Source organism: Neomonachus schauinslandi, chromosome 6 (genome assembly GCF_002201575.2).
Source record: "Neomonachus schauinslandi chromosome 6, ASM220157v2, whole genome shotgun sequence".
Classification (NCBI taxonomy): domain Eukaryota; kingdom Metazoa; phylum Chordata; class Mammalia; order Carnivora; family Phocidae; genus Neomonachus; species Neomonachus schauinslandi.
Genome location: NC_058408.1, coordinates 20,822,251 through 20,844,306, shown reverse-complemented (window position 1 = coordinate 20,844,306; position 22,056 = coordinate 20,822,251). Strand labels below are relative to the sequence as shown.

Here is a 22,056-nt window from a genome sequence, read left to right as displayed (position 1 = left end):
ATTCCAGGAGAATACTGATTAGCACAGGACTATGAGAAAACAAAAGTCAGGTATAGAAACCATCCAACAAAATTAGAGGAGATAATGCCCAGAGCACACAGAGGGTGAAGAACAGTTCCTGTTCCCACCAGCCAAACTGAAAACCTCACATCCACTGGGCATTAGGTAGAGTACTCAGAATGGTTTTGTGTAGGCAATGGTGGGGAATAATTATCCTAACTGAACACTGCCCAAATAACAAATCTTAAATCAAGACATAAAAGGAACAAACTGTTTCCAAGTGATTTAACTATATCCCAAAAGAAAATTTAGAAAAATACAAAAATACCTAGCACTCAATATGGTAAAATGCAAAATGTCTAGTATCCAAAGATCACAAGGCATGTAGAGAAGCAGGAAAATACAAGCCAGAATGAGAAGAAATCTAAATCAAAACCAATTATAAACTGACACAGAGGCAGGATTAGCAAAGGCATTAAAATAAGTATTTTTATAACTCTATTTCATATATTCAACAAATTAAATGACACATGGACTATATATTTAACCAACCTGCAGAGATAAAAAAAATATAATGTTGGAGACTACAAATACATCACAAATATAATTATGGAAGAAAAGATTAGTGAATGACACAACTATAGAAACTGTCAAGTGAACAGAAAAAAAAAAAACCCAAATATTTTAAGAAACAAGGCCAAAAATTTCCTAAACTCAATAAAAATTATGAACACAAAAATTCCTTCCAAAAGCTCAATGGACTTCAAGCACAAGAACCATGAAGAAAAGGCCAAGTTATGTGATAATTAAACAGCTCAAAACCTGTAATAGAGAAAACTTTTAAAGTACCCAGAGGGAAAAAAAGGACACATTTCATTAAAAAATTTAACAATTTAAGAAAATAAAGGATGACAGCAGACTTCTCATCAGCAACAATGCAATCGAGAAGGCAGTGGTGTAACATTTAAAGTACAGATGGTCCTGACTTAACAATGGTTTGATTTACAATTTTTCAACTTTACAATGGTATGAAAGTGATATGCATTCCGTAGAAACAATACTTCAAACTATGATCTTTTCTCAGGTTAGTGGTATGTGGTACGATGCTCCCTCAGGATGCCTGGCAGTGGCAAAGCCACAGCTCTCAGTCACCCATGTAATCACCAGGATAAATAACTGATACATTTAAAATCATTCTGTACCCATACAACCATTCTATTTTACATCTTCAGTAAAGCATTCAATAAATTACATGAGATGTTCAACACTTTATTATAAAATAGGCTTTGTGTTAGCCCAATTGTAGGCTAAAGAAAGTGTTCTAAGCATATTTAAAGTAGGCTAGGCTAAGTTATGATGTTTGGTATATTAGGTATATTAAATGCATTTTCGGCTTACAGTATTTTCAACTTAGGATGGGTTTATCAGGATGTAATTCATCTTAGGTCAAGGAAGACCTGTACTTAAAAAGATGTAACTTAAAAGGCACCTGGGTGGCTCAGTTGGTTAAGCATCTGCCTTCAGCTCAAAACATGAACCCAAGGTCCTGGGATTGAGCCCTGAGTTGGGCTCCTTGCTCAGCAGGGACTCTGCTTCTCCAGCTCTCTCTGCCCTTCTTCCCGCTCTCTCTGCCCTTCCCCCTGATTGTGCTTGCTTCCTCTCTCTTTCTCTCAAATAAATAAAATCTAAAAAAAAAAAAAGAACTTAAAACTTAATATCCAGTAAAAATTCCTAAAAAAAATAAAGGCTTTTCAGCAATACAAAAGTTGAAAGAATTAATCATCAGCAGGTTTGCCCAAAAAGAAATGTTAAAAGAAATCTTTCAGGAAGAAGGAAAAGAACTGGTAAATAGATCTGAACAAAGAAATGAACAATGGAAATGGGTATCTGTAAATACATGAGATTTTTTTCTTATTATTTAAAGCTCTTTAAAAGGTAACACTTTAAAAAAGAACAATGCATACTGGTGCTTACAACACATGCATAAGAAAACCATTTTAAGGCTCCCATACTATACATGAAGTAGTGAGTATAACACTTGCAGGTAGACTGTGATGCTATAAACCATGCATAGTAAAAGCCCTAAAGCAAACACTAATAACAAAACAGTTATAAGTAATAAGCCAACAACAACAAGAAAAAAGAGAATTACAACCAATATTCGTTTATTCCAAATAAGAAGTCCCAAAACAGGACAAAGAGACAAATAAAAAACAATAAGCAAAATGGACTAAAACTAACCATATCAATAATCACATTAAGTATAAAAGATCTACACACACAAGAAAAGTACTTAAAGACACACAAGTTAAAAGTAAAAGGAATCCAATTTTCAGATGAAAAGAGTTCTGGACATGGTTGCACAATATGAAAGTCCTTAGGACAATGAACTACACACTTGAAAATATTACAATGATAAATTTTGTTATGTGTTTTTTACCATAATGTTTCTTAAAAAGTAAAAGGTAAAAAAATATACTATGCTAATATAAGCCAAAAGTAAGCAGGAGGAGTGTGGAGGTAAATATAAGAAAAAGTAGATTTTTTTAATAGGAATATTGCCAGAGATAAAGGTCACCCCATAATGATAAAAAGATTCATTCATCAAGACAACATAACCCTAAACATTTACACCTAGTAACAGGGCTTCAAAGTAGACAGAGAACAAAATCTGATAGAAATGCAAAGAAAAAGACAAATCCACAGCCAGAGACTTCAATAATTCCATCTCAATAATTAATAATACAACACAAAAAACAAGTGAGGATATAGAAGACTCTACTGACACTATCAACCATACTGACCATAGTAAGACACTCCAAAATAATAGCAGAATACAAATTCAAGTGCCGACAGAACATACCTTATTTGGGGCCAAAAACAAAGTTTTAATACTTACCAAAGGATTCAAAATCATATAAAATATAACCATACTTTGGAATAGATTGGAAATTAGTAACAAAGATCTCCAGAAAATCCCAAATATTTGGTAACTAAATAACTCCCTTGCAAACAATCCATGAGTAAAAGAAATCAAAAGGGAAATTAAGACAGTAATTTTGAACTGAATGAAAATGAAAACACAACATACCAATATGAGATGCCATTAAAGCAGTACTTAGAGTGGAAGCTGAGGTTATTGATTTCCCTCTAAAAAACCATAAAAAACACAGCATATTAAATCCAGAGTAAGCAGACAGATCTCATAAAGATGAGAGCAGAAATTAAAGAATTAAAAAAGAAGAAAAAAAAAAAAACTAAAGAGGAAAATCCCAATCTGGTTCTTTGAGAAGATCAATAAAACTGGTCAATTTTGGCCAGGCAATAAGGAAACACATAAAACACCAATTGCTAATATCAAAGAATGAAAGAGGGGACATTGCTACAGATTCTAGACATCTTAAAAGGACATTATGAACAACATTACGCAAATAAATTTGACAATGTAGATGAAATGGACAAATTCTTTCAAAGAAACACTCAAAGAAGAGAGAACCAGAATAGACCTATTAACTATTAAACAAGGTGAATATGCAGTTGAAAACTTTACCTTAAATATATGAAAATAAATAAAACTATAGTACAGATGGCTTCATCAATAGATTTTCCCAAATGCAGGAGGACATACCAATTCTAAACAAACTTTTCCAGAAAACTGAAGAAAAGGAAATACTTTCCAACTCATTCTGAGACCAGAATTATCTTGATAGAAAACAAGACAAAGACGTTACAAGAAAACTACAGACCTCAAAAACATTGGTACAAAATTCTATACAGATTTTTAAAAATCTGATTCAACAATAAATAAAAAGAATAATACATCATGATTGTGGTAGGCAGCCACTAAAACAATATCCACCTCTTGGCATTCACACCCATGTGTAACCCACTTCCTGTGGCGGTAGGGACTGAACCTTGTTTCTAACAAATAGAATGCTGTACAAGTGACAGGGTAGGGTGTCACTCTGAAGACTTGGCTATAAAAAAAAATAACCTCTATCTTGCTTGACAGCTCTCTTGCACTCTTGCTTGCTCACTCTAATGAAGCAAGCTGTAATACTGTGAAATATTCTAAGAACCAAGAACCAAAGAACCAAGAGTCCTCTAGATAACACCTGAGGAACTGAAGTATTAGTCTAACAACCTGTCAGGAACTAAATTCTGCCAGCAACCATATGAGTGAGCTTTAGAAGCAGATCCTTCTCCTATCAAGCCTAAACATGAGAACACAGTCCTGGCCAACAGCTTAACTGCAACACTGTGAGAGGCCCTAAATCACAGAAGCTACCTAAGTCACCCCAAGACTCCTGACCCACAGAAACCATGAGAAAATAAATATATGTAGTTTAAGCCAATATGTTTCAGGTTAATTTGTTATGCAGCAAGAAACTAATAAAATAATGAAGTAGAATTTATCCATGAAGTGCAAACATCAAAAATTTAATTTAATTCACCATATTAATGAAAAACTATATGATCATTTCAGTAGAATCAGAAAAAAACATGTGACAATAACCAACATTCCTTTCTGATAAACTCTCAGCAAACAAGGAAAAAGGTATTTCCTCAACCTGTTGAAGGGTATCTAACAAAAAAATCTAAGCTAACATGCTTAATGGTCAAAGAGTGCTTCCCCTAAGATGAGGAACAAAACAAGAATGTCTAATCTCACTGCTTCTTCAACATTGGATTAGTGAGGATCAGTAAGTCTAGCCAGTGCAGTAAGGCAAGAAATAAAAGGCATCCTGTTTAGAAAGAAAAAAAGGGGGTGGGGGGGGAAGAAAAGATATATTTTATGTCTCGACAACATAATTATCTATGTGAAAAGCTAATGATAGCTACAAAAAAAATTACAAGAACTTATCAATGAGTTTAACTTGATTGCAGGATACAAGATCCATACCCAAAAATCAACTGTATCTCTATACTAGCAATAAGTCAAGAATTGAAATATTTTTTAAAATATCACTTATAACAGGATCGAAAAGTATGAAATATGACAAAAAGATATATAAGGCCTATATACTGAAAATTAAGAAATGTTAAATTACAGAAGCTCTAAATATCTTTCCAGTAAAAGAAAGGGAAATAAATACATCTTGTTCATAAATCAGAAGACTCAATATTTTTAAGATGTCAATTCTCCCCAAACTGGTCTACGGATTCAATGCAATCCCAATCAAAATCCCAGTAAGCTTTTTTGTAGGAAATAACACATTAATTCCAAAACTCATGTGAAAATGCAAAGAACCTAAAACAGCAAAAATATCCTTGAAACAGAAGAACAAAGTTGTAAAGCTAACACTATCTGATTTCAAAACTTATAAACAATCATTAAAACAGTTTGGTACAGGCAAAAAGACCAATAGATCAACAGCACAGAATGGTTCCAAAAACAGACCTACACATGAACAACTGATTTTTTACACAAGTGCAAAGAAAATTCATTGGAAACCAATAATGCTAAATAACTGGGTTATCCACATGCACAAAACTGAACTTCAATATCTAGATCATAAAAAAATAAATGAATTTTGATCCATGCTGTATAACCCACACACAAAAAATTAACTGAAAATAGATCATAGACTTAGATGTAAAACCTAGAACTAAAAAATTTCTACAAAAGAATATGAGACAATCTTTGTTCGCTTTGCTCAGGCAAAGATTTCTTAGATATAACACCAAAACAATTCACAGAAGAACAGGTTGACAAGTGAGATGTCATAAAAATTAAACTGCTCTTCAAAAGGTAGTTAGGAGAACGTAAAGGCAAGTCACAGACTGGAAGAAGTATCTGCAAAGCCTATGTCTGAAAAGGACTTCTATCCAGGACATACAACAAACTTTCAAAACTCCGTAATAAGGAAACAATCCAATAAGAAAAATGAACAAAAATCTGAACACACTTCACCAAACATGATATAAGATGACAAATAAGCATGCAAAAAGATGCTCATAATATCATTAATCATGTTGTAAGTGCAAGATAAATCATCTTATACCTATTAGCATGGCTAAAATTAAAAAGCCTGATCACACTAAGTGTTGGCAAGGCTGTGAAGAAACTAGAACTCTTATATATTGATGGTAGAAATGTGAAATGGTACAATCACTCTGAACAGTTTGACGATTTCTTAAAATGGCAGCTCTGTAACAGTACACAATTCAATCACTCCTCTCCTAGGTATTTACTCAGTGGAAATGAAAACATATGTCCATAAAAAACTTGTACACAAATGACCACAGCTTTAGCTGCAATAGCCAAAAAACAGCAACAAGTGAAATGTCCATAAACAGTTGCCTAGGAAAACAAATTGTGTTACGTCCGTACAATGGAACAGAATGAACTACTCAGCAATAAAAAAATGAACTACTGATACATCCAACAATATGGATGAATCTCAAAAAATTACGCTAAGTAAAAGACGTTAGACCCCCGCAAAAAAAGTACATATTACATAATTCCATTTATACTTAACTTTAGAAAAAGCTAATTTATAGTAACAGCAGATAATTGGTTGCCTAGAGAAGAAAGGAGGTGGAGACAGGTAGAAGTGTGGAATCATAAAGGTACACAAGAAATTTATGCGGGTGATATTATATTCATTATGGTGATTATGATGATGGTTTCACAGATTGTATATATATATGAAAGCTTATCAACTTATATTAAATATGTGCAGCTTATTGTTATGTCAGTCATCTTGAATAAAGCTTTTAAAACTAGGCATTGAATTTTTAAGTTTGGATAGAACTTCCAAAGCATTATATTGTGCCAAGGAAAAATTATGAAGTGATTCCAATTATAGTAAAAATCAGGGATCAACAAAATATTACAGGCCAAATCCAGCCATGCCAATTCTTTTATGAATGAAGCAATCATAGACTGCTTTCCCTACCACAAGCATTAGTTACCAAAAAAACCCCCATGTGACCTTCAAAGCTGAAAGTATTTAATTATGTGTCACTACACAAAAAAAGTTTGCTGACCTCTGCTATAAATCAACAAGAGATCACAAAATAAATGAGAGACTTGGTTATGGAGGAATTTTAAAAAAGGGAAGATCAATATGGTAATAGAACCAAGAAGGCTTTCCGGAAAGCTTAATTAACTTTCAATCTCCCCTACCATAAAACATGCCCACACATCTTCTTTTGAACTTAGGGCACAGAAGCACATAATAAATGCAAGAGGTAAAGGTAAATGTAGGTAACATATTGATATCTCCTTTTCCATATACAATTAACACTTTCTACTAAAGAAAATCTTACCTAATCTGTTCAGTCTGTACAATCCCTTCTTTGTGACCCTCCAAACGAGCAGCCAATCTCTCTTTATCAAGGCGCACACACTCTTCATCCTGAAAATAATCACTGGTTAGTGAATATTGCACATTTTTATTTAACTTGTAGAGCAAAAACAACAACAAAAAAACAACATGTAACTTTTCCTTACATAAGTTCCTGCCTATAACATGCCAAGCATCGCTGCCTTAAGTCAGCTTGATTTTAAGATTACTTCTAGTTACATAAAGACAACAATAATAAATACATGTTGGATCACATAAGAGTAGAACTGATTAAAAGCTTACCAAAGAACTTCAGCAACTTTTTTCTATGATTAAACGTTCTTCCTGTAATGTATCATACCTATTTTTATTCATAAAGGTATTATACCACAAATAAATTCCTTCTCTTCAGGAAAATTTATCACTAAATTTTATGAAAAGCCTTCACCACAGTAAAAAATTTCATTTTGGAGATAGTTTTTTGCACCTGTTGCCCCAGGTCCTGAATCCATCAGGATTTCTAATGACCAGAAGTGAAACTTGAATGTTTTCAAAGCATGTTCCTTAGAACATTAGGCATTTCCTACAAAGTGCCTCATGGGCCACTTCTCTGAGTTCAACCCTGGTAGCTCAGCTTTTCTCTAACCTGCATGTTAGAATTTCAGATAAAATTTAGTCTGGAAAGTGTTCGGTTAAAAACAAAACTTGATCTAGTTCAATGCCCACATTCAACAAATGAGAAAACTAAGGAACAGAGTTAGTGTCTATGGCTAACAAAATATGATATTGTATAAAAAGCAGCAGTATATTCAATGTTGTGCTCCATCCAATTCATGCTCTAATATTAACCTATCATTTAAAACATTTTGCTGACATGAATGCAAAGATAGTATTTAAGCAAAATGCATTAAATTTTAGCCATTTGTAATGAAGGTATAACACAAATTACTCAAGTTCCTTAGGAAACTACTGATTTTAAAGACAACTGCAGCCTAGATTTTAATCAGATTAGATCAGAATCTCTGCCCTCAAGGTTTTTCTCCTAGCACAGTGCCTTGCAGGTTCCCAATATATATACACTGAACTGAAAACTGTTTATGTAACATAGTTGTTTATGTAAATCATTTTAACTCTATAAATACTCTGCAAAGAATTTTATTATGATATTCTTGCTGATGTTTCAAGTTAATGGTATCCTAGCAAATTAGCATTTTTGTCATGTTCAATTTATTTCAAATAATTAAACTGTAAATTCAGATTTTTCCAAATAAGTAGTGTGTCTAAATTCACTCATTTTGTTCACAATGGGTCACAACCTTCTTTCATACAGATAGAGCTGGTGAAAACTTTCGTTTTACTGCTACAAAATTTGTAGTCAGTATATATAGTAGAATGGCTAGAAGCCAGATAGTCTGGGCTCCAATCTTGGTTCTGTGAACATCAACAAATAACTTACTCTCTCTGAGGGGTTTGTTTGCTCATTGATGACATGCATAGTACTGCCAACTTCAGGAGGTTGTGGTTGAGGATTACATGAGTTAATATACATAAAGTATACAAAAGTAACCCGGAACAGAGGAGAAACAATGAGCTAATTATCATTATGATCATTAACTAAAATACATCAAGTCCATGTCTCAGAGTATGCTTAATTAAAATTGTTTTATAATTAATTAAAATAAAATTGTACTGTTTTAGCATCAAATTCTGTCAATGATTATATAGAACATACTTACCAACAACCCTGTCCCTTTAACATTTACCTTTTTATCCTTAGCTTTATTGTTTATGTAGCAGGCAAAAGGTACAACTATTTGATTTTTATACAAGTGTGAAAGGGAAAGATTTATGGTTTCCAGTAATATTAACATTAGTGATGACTACAAGTGTTATTTCTATATTATTAATTGATACATGGACCAGTTCAGTCATTTCTCAGATGTTAAGTGTACCTCTAGTACATAATCTTCCACTGTCAGGGGGTTTTATATGTAACTGATCTGACGCTTGTTAAAAAATTTAAATAAATAGCTAATTTCTAAGACTTAACTTTCTTCTGTAGTACCCTAGCCGTTGAACGATTTTTCTTTCTAAAGGTAACTGCATTTCCTATACAGCTTCTATTTCATGTGAACTATCCTTATTTACCAATATTAGTATTCCACTTGCTGGCTATAAAACACTACAAAAAACATGCAACCTAATACACCAGTACTTTTTTTAAGGATTTATTTTAGAAAGAAGGGGCACACGCAAGGAGGGGAAGGAGCAGAGGGAGAAAATCTCAAGCAGACTCCAGCTGAGTGCATGACCCTGAGATCATGACCTGAGCTGAAACCAAGAGTAGGATGTTCAACTGACTGAGCCATCCAGGTACCCCCTAACATACACCAGTATTTTAAGAAATAACTGTAGGGGCGCCTGGGTGGCTCAGTTGGTTAAGCGACTGCCTTCGGCTCAGGTCATGATCCTGGAGTCCCTGGATCAAGTCCCACATCGGGCTCCCTGCTCAGCAAGGAGCCTGCTTCTCCCTCTGACCCTCCCCCCTCTCATGTGCTCTCTGTCTCTCTCATTCTCTCTGTCTCAAATAAATAAATAAAATCTTTAAAAAAAAAAAAAAAAGAAATAACTGTAATAAGCACTTCATGTTCACAGTTCTTAATAGTGAAGCAAATTCTCACACCATCTTATTCCAGGGGCAGGCAAACTACAACCCAAAGGCAGGCTCACCATCTGTTTTATAAAATTTTATTGGAGGGGCGCCTGGGTGGCTCAGTCGGTTAAGCGTCTGCCTTCGGCTCAGGTCATGATCTCAGGGTCCTGGGATCGAGCCCCGCGTCGGGCTCCCTGCTCAGTGGAGAGTCTGCTTCTCCCCCTTCCTCTGCTTGCTTCTCTGCCTACTTGTGCTCTCTCTCTCTCTCTCTCTAATAAATAAATAAAATCTTTTAAAAAATAAATAAATACAAAATAAAATTTTACTGGAATACAGCCTTGCCAGTTCATTTATGTATTGCCTCTTCCTGCTTCCACGCTATAATAGCAGGGTGGAATAACTGGACAGACACTAAACAGCCCAAAAAGCCTAAAATATTTACTATATGATCCCTTACAGAAGAAGTTTTCCAACTCCTGACCTAGCCCAACACTTTCGTCAATAAGTATATAAAAGAAAGTGATTTGTCCAACACACAGCTTACGTAAGAGATCTCAAACTATAGCTCAAGCTACTATTAATCAAACATTCATTATACTACAACAATTTTTCCAGAAAAAAAGCTCCTAGGACTACTATGAGAAAGAATTCTTATTCATATACAAACCCAATTTTGTAATACTACAATTCACATGTAAAATAAAGTCCCATTACCTCAATGCGTGGTTTCTTTGCTTCTGCTAAAACTTCATCTGCAGCTCGTTTCACTTTTAAGAAAAGAAAAGTAAGTAAGTACATCGTTCTGGAGTAAGTTTTTGAATGTTCAATATAAATATGTGACAAAATGTACCTTGGGTAGATCGCTGAAGACCTATTTCTAGAGGGGCACTTCTGTCTATGCTTGCTGATGTTGCTGAAGATTTAAAAAGATTTATGTGAGAAGACCAATATTTGAACACATACACTTGACATTATTACAAGTGAAATGCTCAATATTTGTTATTTCTTACTTTATATACAGTGATTTCCCCAGGAAAAAAAGTTTTAAAGCCGTTTTATAAAAACATTATAAAAGATTAATCTGTATTTAAAAGGCTGTAAAAGGACAAATTTTTTAATAATTTAGCTTACAAATTATTGTGAAAATGTGGAATCAACTGGTCACTTCAAAGAACATATACTCTGATGTTAATTACCACACATGAACATAAAATGTATCTAAACATAAATACATAAACATATATGTATAAAGGAAAAAGCTTTTTTTAAGTTAGCATTCACCTTAAAAAATGCAATTTTTAGTTATTCACAATTGGTAAAAAATATTTTTTAAATTAAATCATTTAATTTTTGAATGGTTCAAAATAATGAAACTAACAAAAAGATGTACCAGTCCCCATCCACCTAGTTCTCACCACCCTACATAATTATTTGACAGTCTCATGTATCTTTCTAGTTTCTTTCTGTAGTTACAAGAAATACAAAGTTATGCTTTTATTTTTCCCTTTTTTTAACAAAAAATGTAGCATACTATACACACTGTCCTGAACCTTTCTTTTTTGACCTAACAATAGAGCTCTAACATATCAGGATGTGGAGCATTCTTTAACTTTCTTTTTAAATCTACATAGTATTTAATGTATGGGGTAATTATAATTCATTTAACTAGTTCCCTATCTATCCACGGGCAGTTCAACTCTGACAGGTTTTTGCCACTACAAACAATAACACATTGTTCATTCATTTTCAAATATACCCCTAGGATAAAGTCCCAGATGTAGGATTTCTGGGTTGATTTTGTAATAATAGATACTGCCAAATGTCTTCAGTGGGAGTTGTATCAATTGACACGACAACTAAAAATATATTAGGGTATCGGTTTCCTCAGAGACTCAAAAGTGTATTATTAAACTGATAAATTTTTATCAATGAAGTAAAAAAAATGCTATCTCTATATAGTTTCGATTTATAATTATGAGTGAAATAAACATTTTTCATACGATCTCATCACCTTTTCTTTGAATTTTATGACTATAATCTATTGGGTTGTTGGTCTTTTATGCATGTATTTCTAGGACCACTTCATATTATCAGTAAGACTGGTCCTTTCACTGTGATGAGTTGAAGTATTTTTTCCCAACTTGTCAGGTCTTTTTTTTAATAATACAGAACTTTTTAATTTTTACCAACCTATTACTTGAATAATCCTATCTTTCCCCCACTAATTTGACCTATCTTTTTAGTTGTGTCAAATTCACATAATTTAACATTTAACAGATAAAAAATTGTTCTATCAGTTTATTCACATTTTTTAAATTACTAGGGCTTTATAATAAGTTCTGAACCCTAGAATAGTATTTTCACATTGCTCTTCTCCAAACTTTTATGACATTTACTTTTACCAAATGGATTTTAGAATCATCATGTCTATTCCACCCTTCCCTCAAGAAAAACTGTAGAGATTTTTATTGGGATTATGTTAAATATATAATCTATGTTATGAACTGACATCTTTAAGCTGTTACGTCTTCTTGTCTAAGAACATGGAATGTCTTAATATTTCCTCAACTTGTTCATTAAACCATTAATTCAACAATTTGTTTTAAAAATAGCAAAGGAGGGGCGCCTGAGTAGCTCAGTTGGTTAAGCGTCTGCCTTCGACTTGGGTCATGATCCCAGAGTCCTGGGATAGAGCCCCGCATCAGGCTCCCTGCAGGGAGCCTGCTTCTCCTTCTTCCTCTGCCATCCCATCTCCCCCCACTTGTGCTCTCTGGCTCTATCTCTTGGTCAAATAAATAAATAAAAATAAATCTTTAAAAAATAAAAAAAATAAAATTGGCAAAGGAATATACTTGATGACTCAATTTTTTTGTCCTATAGAAACTACAGGTAATGACATGGATGAATAATGGGGAACTTTTTTCTTGTTTCTGAAAAGAAAAACCATTTACTTGCCCTAAAGTACTCTCCCCCACTAACCAGCCTATTTATCAAGCTTGCCTGAGACAGTTTTAAAAAATAGAGAATCCTAGACTCTATACCAGATCTTCTGAAGCAAAAAAAATCTAACGAGTGCACCATATGGTTTAAAAAAAAAAAAAAAAGGCTTTGCCTATCTTCCTCAACTCCATTCTCCTCACAGCAGAATTAGAATCCCGCCTCAATCCTCTCCCCAGATTTTAACCCTTATTTTATCAGTCTATCTTTCACGATGGTAAACATGTTCAGGACACGAATTTTGCATTTTGTATAGCACCGAGTACAATGCCTTTAAGAATAACCATTCAAGGGGCACCTGGGTGGCTCAGTCGGTTGAGCGTCTGAATCTTTTTTTTTTTTTTTTTAAGATTTTTATTTATTTATTTATTTGAGACAGAGAGAATGAGAGAGAGAGAGAGAGCACATGAGAGGGGGGAGGGTCAGAGGGAGAAGCAGGCTTCCCGCCGAGCAGGGAGCCCGATGCGGGATTCGATCCCGGGACTCCAGGATCATGACCTAAGCCGAAGGCAGTCACTTAACCGACTGAGCCACCCAGGCGCCCGAGCATCTGAATCTTAATTTCAGCTCAGGTCATGATTGCAGCGTCGTGAGATGGAGTCCCAGTTTGGGCTTGGCAATCAGGGAGGAGTCTGCTTGAGATTCTCCTTCCCTTTCCCTCTGCCCCTCCCTACTGCTCGTGCACAGGTGCCCGCTTTCTCTCTCTCAAATAAATATATAAATAAATCAAAAAAAAAAGAAAAAAAAAGAATACCACTCATAAGTACTTGCTGAATGTTCAGTGAGGACAGTACAGAAAGACAAGACTCTTGATGATGGTCTTTCCATTATGCAAGAGACTCTGTGCAAATCAATCTTACTGTTATAGCCGTGGAGCACAATATGTGATAAGACAGCTATTAATGACTTAAAGGTAATAAACTCCACCCCAAGGAAGGTTAGGGCCAATCAGTCTTATATTGATTATTCATATTATTCTAAGATTATATCAATTTATTCATACTCATCAATTTATATATCAATTTATTATACCTCTTTATTCATATTCTTTAAGACACCAAGTTAATGATTACTCATTTATACAGGTAAGCACCCACTATTAACCACTGTTCTAAAATGCTGGGTATTTAACAACTGTCTGCCCTCTTACAGTTTATCCTCTAGTGGGGCAGACAATATATTAAGTAAACAAATATGTAATTTCAAGTCAATGTAAGGGATTTGATGAAAAATAAATCAGGAAGATGCTGTACATACATGGGCATATGTGGGAAAACACTGCAATTCTGTATTTTAGAATGGTAAGTTCTTTCTGACAGAAGATTTAAGCACAGATGTGAATGAGGTGGTAAGAAGTAAGACATGTGACAATGTAGAGAAACAACTGAACACAGAGAAAACAGCAAGTACAAAGGCTTGAAAAGTTAGGATAGTTTATTAAAAGAACCAACAAGACTGGACTGCTGCGAGCAAAGAAAGTTGGAAGAAGATGAGGCCACAGAGATTTAGGCAGAAGCAAGATCACGTAGGTCAGGATAGGATAAAGACTGTGGGCCTTATTCTAAGTATGACGGGAAGCCACAGGATGGGCTTGAGCAAATAAGTGACACAATCAAGTTTATATGTGTTTTCAAAAACAGGTCACTCTAATGGGTAGGCAAAGACTATACGGGAAATTATAGAGTGGGGACCTTAAGAAAGCTATGCAAGTCTAAAGGGGAAGAATGAAACATGGTGGGAGTAGAATGGTTAAGAAACTGTCATACTTTTAAAGTTAAAGAAAAGGACTTGTTCATGAAATTCATCAAAGTAACCAAAGATTTTTTCCAGGGTTTCTGGCCTAACAACTCCATGAATGGGAAAGCATTTATTGTGATGGAAATACTGGGAGACCAGACCTGCTATTTTAGTTTTGTTTAAGGGGTGAAGGGAAGGAGGGAATCAGCATTCTATTTCAGATATGTTGTATTTCACATACCTATTAAATATCCAAGGAAAGAGGTGGACAGTGGATTTATAACTTGAGCTTAGGAATAGGTCAGTGCTGAAGATAAGTAAGCAAAATAAAATGAGAGATGGGTAACGAATAGAAAGAGAATCAAGAGTCTGGTGCCCCAAATGCAAGTGAAGAAAGGCTTTCCAAAAGGGAGTAATCAACAGTGTTGATATGGATAAGACACTAAAGGAATTGATAAGCCCTAAGTCAGTATTGACCTTACAACAGTAATTTTAGTGAGACTGTGAGTAGGAAAGTCAGATTAGAGTGGGGGATTCAAGAGGTAGGCAGTGATATCACACAACTGTTAACAAAGAATTTTGCAATAAAAAGGAGAAGACAAATTCAACAGTAGATACTAGGAATGTGGGGTCAAAAAACTGTTTTTAAATGAGAGATCTTACAGTATGCATTTTAAAGGGAATGCAGAGAAAAGGAGAAAGATGATGATGTAAGAGAGAAGCAACAATTCACAAAGGCAAAGTCTTTCAGAGTGTGAAAGGAAATGGAATCTATAGACAGGGAAGTGGTGACTGGCCTTAGGAGCGAAAATAGTGCATTCACCATAACAGAAAAGAATGGAGAGTATATGCACACATATGTTGCTGGTAGGTTAATTTTTTAGTGAAAATACAAATTCTCTTTCCACTGCTTATTTCACAGGGCAAGCAAAGAAACAATGGCTATTTAAGAGTGAGAGCAAGTTAAAAAATTACTCACATGCTTCACCATTGAGATATCCAAGTAGATCTTTTCGGTCAGGTCTTCTAACCACAGGAATATTTTCAGTCTGAAGTCAAAATTTTAAATTAGTTATCAAAACAACAACAATTATGCGAAACATAATAAAGACAAACATTATGTAATGTATGAATTTCATTCCAACGTATCTCGGTAACATTTACTTAGGATCTTATCTTTACGGAACTAGGCTAAAAAACCCAATAAAAGTCTTGAAAAATTTTAAGAATATTAACTTTAATAACTTCATTCTTGAAATTCAAATAAGATATATAAAAAATAATCATCAGAAATGAAAAAATGACCCATCCCTCTTCAAAATATCAATTCCAATCTTTTTTGTTCCCTTGGCTTACCTTAAGTATTTTATTTTACTCATGATACTTCGCATGCTTTAGGCAATTATCTTTTTAGTCCTATTGCCTGCTCATTTTACATATTCCCAAGTGCCTTTTTGCCTCAAACACAAAACAGACTTCCTCAAAATATTCTACTTGAACTCCAAAATACACCAACTTAGCCATTAGCTTAAGTTTTCATAATTAACAATAGGTATGTGTTATTTAAGCATGGGAAAATACTTAGGAGATTATATAGGAAACCATTAATGGTGGTTACTTTCCACATTACACATTTCTTTCTTACCCCTCAGTGTATACAAATTCTATAAGGAAGGGGAAAAGATTAAAAAATTAAACCTGGAAAATGCATCTATTTTGGTAAAATGGATATTTTCCTTTAATCTCCTACATTAGCAGTTTGTAAAGAGGTATGCAAAACAAAACTGTATACTTTAGTCACCAAGTCATCTTCGGGCCATGAATTCAATGAATCCTGTAATTACCACAATTTTCCTATCATTTTTATAATATCAACAACACATGAGTACAAGAATGACTGGTGGCTGCAAGATTATATATTAAAATCCCTTTGCCACTTTATACAAGCAAAAATGAAGTAACAAGAATCCTTTGGCTAATTATCTCATACTGACTACTGCACCATTCTGCACACAGTCCTTGATGATAGAAATAAACTATACTTAATCACTTAAAATTAACTTTTTTTTAAAGGGCAGGCTAAATTTTAATTTCTGCTGGGAGTATAAACATTTAAGAGCCTACAGGTTTTTGTGTGCTTGTTTTTAAAAACTAGCCTACATGGAGTATATCATAAATAATTAAAAGATTTGAATTAATTTTCTTTTTTTTTTAATTTTTACATTTTTTTTTTTTTTTAATTTGACAGAGAGAGACACAGCGAGAGAGGGAACACAAGCAGGGGGAGTGGGAGAGGGAGAAGCAGGCTTCCCACGAAGCAGGAAGCCTGATCTGGGGCTCAATCCCAGGACCCCAGGATCACGACCTGAGCTGAAGGCAGATGCTTAATGACTGAGCCACGCAGGTGCTCGAATTAATTTTCTTTAAATTACTGTTTCTAAGTCTGATAACACTTTTCATCATTTGGTTACTAATGAATTATGGACCTAATACAGCCAACTGAGAAAGATACAAGTCTACTCACACTAAAATAGTAGCTATAGCTCAGGAAAACTTATTTCAGAAATGGTGTGCTCACAAGAAAGAGCAAATAACACAAAAGAGGAAAAAACAAAATTTGTAGAACCCTAGAATTATAGAATTCTGCCCTTTCAGTCTGTGAAGTATTTAAGAAAAACAAAAGATTTAAATCTTATGTGAAGAAAGGTAACAATTACAGCCATCAGTACATGCTACAACCATTTCCCAATAATATAATTTCTAAATGTAAACCAAGTAGCTGGATCATCTTTATTACCACAAAATGAATAATGTAGCCAACAAAAGATTCTAATTACTGCCTAACTCAGTTTTTATTTTTATATATATATTTTAAAGATTTTATTTATTTATTTGAGAGAGAATGAGATAGAGAGCATGAAAGGGGGGAGGGTCAGAGGGAGAAGCAGACTCCCTGCTGAGCAGGGAGCCCGATGCAGGACTCGATCCTGGGACTGCAGGATCATGACCTGAGCCGAAGGCAGTCGCTTAACCAACTGAGCCACCCAGGCGCCCCTGCCTAACTCAGTTTTTAAAGATTTAAGACGAGGTAACATAGTTTATAGAAATGCCGTTATTTTTATCCCACTATTTCTCAAATCTCAAGTAGTTTCACCCTATATATTACTTCTTTTATATGTATTAGATGCTGAATATTTATTTCCTATTCAGAAGTGCAGTGTTCAAATACTGACATGCTGAAGGCAGGCAAAACTGAAAACAAATGAGTTTGTCAATAAAGTAATAAAAACGTTTATTAAATTGATTAAAAATTTAATTTTAAAGTTGTCTGTTAATCTTGATTCTTTTTGATGCCCCCCCCCAAAAGTCTTGAGATTAGTTAAACTAGAGTTCTGAATTTCAGGGTCCTTCCACAGGCTTATGAATTTCTTAAAACATTCCTACAAATGCCTTCAAAACTTCTGTTCTTGTAAACAGTGCCCATGTTTTACATGAAAGTCATAGATTTAAAAATCTGCATAAATCACAGTGATCTAATTTTGACCCTCCAGTAGAACTTCATACAGACAAACCTTTTATTCTTTTGATTTGAAACCCATGAGGGAAGTGATCCATGCCAAATGATGTTGTCCGCACTGTGGACGAGGACGCTATTGAGTCCTGAAGAGGTCCCTGTTTGGCGCCAAATGTTGTCGCGTGCTGAAATAAAGTTCTCAGACACCAATCTGAGTGTTGGCCCTGCAGGGCTGTTCTCCCTTGTAGAAGACTAGTGTCTGAGAACTTTATTTCAGTGCACAATGACAAAATGATACCTACCATCCAAAAAAAAAAAAAAAACCAAAAAAGTTTTAAAATGAATTGTACTTACAGCTGCCCGTCGGACATAAACAGGATGAGAAAGGTGCACATTATTAAGTAGAAACAAGATAGAATCCAATGTGTAGTACTCTCTGGGTTGGCCTTCTTTTCCAGTCCTGAAATAATTAAGACAAGATTTTTACTCAATTTTAATTCAACTCCTTGGACTTAATTATATGTACGAACTTATCTATACTTACTTTGCTACCCAACAATGGATTTAATATGACTAACAAAAATACCCATAAAGTATGAAATTTAGTAAGTGGAACTGTCATTAAAGCAAAGAACACAAAGGTAGACAATGACAAAAAGCAAGAAGGAAAGCATACCATATTCATACTCTAAGGCACTATACACTTTTTAGAATTTGGCCCAAATTTGGTTCTGGTTTTTGTCAATAGAGAGAGAAATCTAATCAGTTATAGACTGGAGAGGATCCACAAGAGAAAACAAACTGACTAGGAGAAGCACAACTACTGCCAGTGCTAAACTTAGAAGAAATTTATCCTATGTCTCCTAAGTAAGATACTGCTAAACACCATCCTTAGCAACATTCTTACAGTAAACACAACAATGAATTTCAGAGGTATAATTCTTATGACATCCCTCAAATTAAACCAATGATGTAAAACCATACTGAATTCTACCTGTGATAAAACAATGCAGTTTAGAGGTGCAGGCTCTTTAATGAAAGCACGTAATACTATTTGCTCAACAATATTAGTGTCCAATCTCACCCTTCCTACTACATTATCCTCACCTAAAAATGTCAATGTATTATTTAAATTCATCTGAATACAGCCCAAAGTAATCAGCCCCAACCTACATTTCTCTAGCCTGCATTTCCACTTTTCCTCTAAACTGACATATTTCAAATCATATATCACTACCAATTTTTGTACTCTGAAATGTGATATACAAGTAACCAGGTTATTTAAACATAATAAAAAAGCAAAGTAACACAATGTACAGCATGCAATAAGGATAACTATTGTTTACAGTTATGAAGTTGGACATATGTACACGTGCAGAGACGAATAAATGAAATGAAAATGTATTTATTAGTGTAATTCACTGTTGTTAAAGTTTGAAATCTATCCTAAGCAGTCCCTTTTCACCACTAGCTTCACTGAACTATCAAAACATTTCCCTTCCAGCTCTCATGCCCTTAAGCATGTCCTTTAAGATCTAACCCATCATGTCACCCTCAAGTTCTTTACCCATTCTTTAAAGCTTACTCAGTTGTTCAAGAAAAATTCGTAGCACATCTACATCCCAAACACACTTCTACGAAACCTTTTCTAATACCCCAAGCTAGAAGTGATAACTCTCTTACGGGCCAGAATGCAATTCTTACCAAGTAATCTATCTGTTTTATCTCATCTACTCTGATTAAGTTAACCTCCTTTGAGTCAGGGACCAAGATGCTAAGAAATTTTTCTATTTCTCAGACTGAACCACCCTACACTGTGACTACTCTTTAACCATTTTTTAAAGAAAAAAATCAGTTAAAATTCCAATCAAATATAATTGTGTCTGTGCAAATTCTTTTGAAAGGACAAAATGCAGGAAACTCAGAATGATGTCACTGCATCAACATTTCATAAAGCTAATCGAATCATAAGCCCTCAAGGCCAAAAAACTAGAAACCAACAAACTAAATTTTCCTTGGCTTTCCATCATAAAGCCTAGTGCTCCCATTCAATCAAGCAAAATGAGTATGGAAGTTCTGGCCCAAAGTTCTAATTATCCAAATGAAATACCAGTGACAGAAACATCACTAAAAAGGCCCCAAACGATTATAGGACCTATTTCTAGATATTTTCCTTAATGACTTAAATTCAGAAAACCCCGCATGGATCAACGTTCCAAAACATTTCTCTTTAAAACGCATTTCCTAAAACCACACAACACCATCAGTATCTTACTTAGATCTATAAAGCTCACCCCATTTCACCAGTAACTTTCTCCCTGAGGATGCCTTCCCCTCTGACACGGGTTTTGAGGACTCTGTTCCAAAGTGACCAAATCTTTTTCCCGTTCTAACTTCACGTAGTTGGTTCCCTTCTCTCTTCTTGAGGGAATTACGAAAGGAAAAGAAACAGACCAGGAGCTGCAAGGGGCAGCAGGGATAGTTAACAACACATGGTAGCCTCGAAGAGAAAGAAAAAACTAAAGAACACAAAAAGACGTCTCCAGGACCGGACGGTGTGCCCTCTTCTGCACCTACACCCACTGCTAACACTCGACACATACCGGCAAAAATGAACTAGAAAAGTCAGGAACTCCCTTGGTACCTTTCCCTTTGGCGTCCTAAAAGACTTAAAGAAAATGGACCACTCCAGACGCACCTTCGCCTATGCCCTCCTCACCTAAAAGGGTAACTTCTTTTCTAGAGAGAAACTTTTACCCAGAGACCCGTTTTTTCCTCCATCCCCAAAGGGAATCGGGGGGAGGGGTTAGGAAAGAGGTCGCCTGGGGGCGCCCAACTCTGCCCGGCCATCCCCAGGCCACAGCCATGCCGGACTTACCCCCAAACTACATAGTTGGTCTTCACATTCTTGGGCCAGGAGAACTCGCCGAAGATCACTTCGTCTCCCTTCACCACAATCTCCTTCTTCTGGATGTTGTACTGTCGCAGGACGCTGAGCACGTCCGCCATCTTCCCCCCCCTCGCCGCCGCCGCCGCCGGCCCCGGGCGAAGCCGCCGCCGCCGCGCCTGCCTCCTTCTTTCCCTGTCGCCTCGCCCTCTTCCTCCTCCTCCGCCGCCGCCGCCGCCGCCGCGAACCAACAGCAGCCGCACTAGCAGCCGTCCTCGCCTACGACAGCAGCTGGGGCAGTAGACACCCAGGCCGCCGAGGACCCCGCGCTATAAGGCAAGGCCCCGCCGCCGGCTGCCCTCGGAGAACGCCTGACTGCGCGCCTCCAGCGCTGCAGGGCCGCCACCAGGGGGAGCTGCGACCACCCAGGAACACGCCCCTCCCAGACTCCCACTCGGCACGGGGCCGAATGCCGGCCCGAAACTCCGAGCGCAGGGACACCGCGCCCACGTACGGCGCACGTACGGGGAATATTGCCTGGCGCACGCGCACGGACACGTACCTCCCTCCCTCGCGGCGCTCACGCGGCTAGCGACAGGTGCGCGCGCACCTGCAAGGAAGCGGCATGCTTGCGTTCCTTGAGCACGCGCTGAGTGATCGCGGACCCGCTTTGCGGTCAAAGGCTTTCGGCTCGTTCCTTTGGAAGGACTTGAGCTTGGCAGAAGATTTGTAAAACACTAGGATTACCTTACCAACTAAATGGGACCCATTAAATGGCCTCTAAGTCTTAGTGATCTTATTAAAACCCTTTAGAAGGGTGAGGTTTTGGGGGGCTTAGTTTGGGGGTGTTTTGTTTTGTTTTTAGTGTATTCACATAGTGGTAATGACCTAGTCCGGAGGAGATCAATCCCGGATACCTGTATTTGTTAGCTGTTGTTTGACATTGGCTACGATACATACCTTCTCATAGCATTAA

At 36.0% G+C, this 22,056-nt stretch overlaps 1 protein-coding gene across 1 annotated transcript in view; it reads right to left on the bottom strand.

Annotated features, from left to right (window-relative positions):
* The window catches only part of CDC73 (cell division cycle 73), a 111,068-nt gene extending 89,806 nt beyond the window's left edge, over window positions 1-21,262 (bottom strand). Inside the window, exons 1-6 of the mRNA XM_021686657.1 lie at window positions 21,072-21,262; window positions 18,548-18,653; window positions 15,659-15,728; window positions 10,796-10,858; window positions 10,660-10,712; window positions 7,276-7,364 (exon numbers count right to left, since the gene is read on the bottom strand). Coding sequence (XP_021542332.1) covers window positions 7,276-7,364; window positions 10,660-10,712; window positions 10,796-10,858; window positions 15,659-15,728; window positions 18,548-18,653; window positions 21,072-21,202 — 512 coding nt within the window. The 5' untranslated portion in view covers window positions 21,203-21,262. The remainder of the gene's footprint in view (window positions 1-7,275; window positions 7,365-10,659; window positions 10,713-10,795; window positions 10,859-15,658; window positions 15,729-18,547; window positions 18,654-21,071) is intronic.
* Window positions 21,263-22,056: the final 794 nt, after the last annotated feature.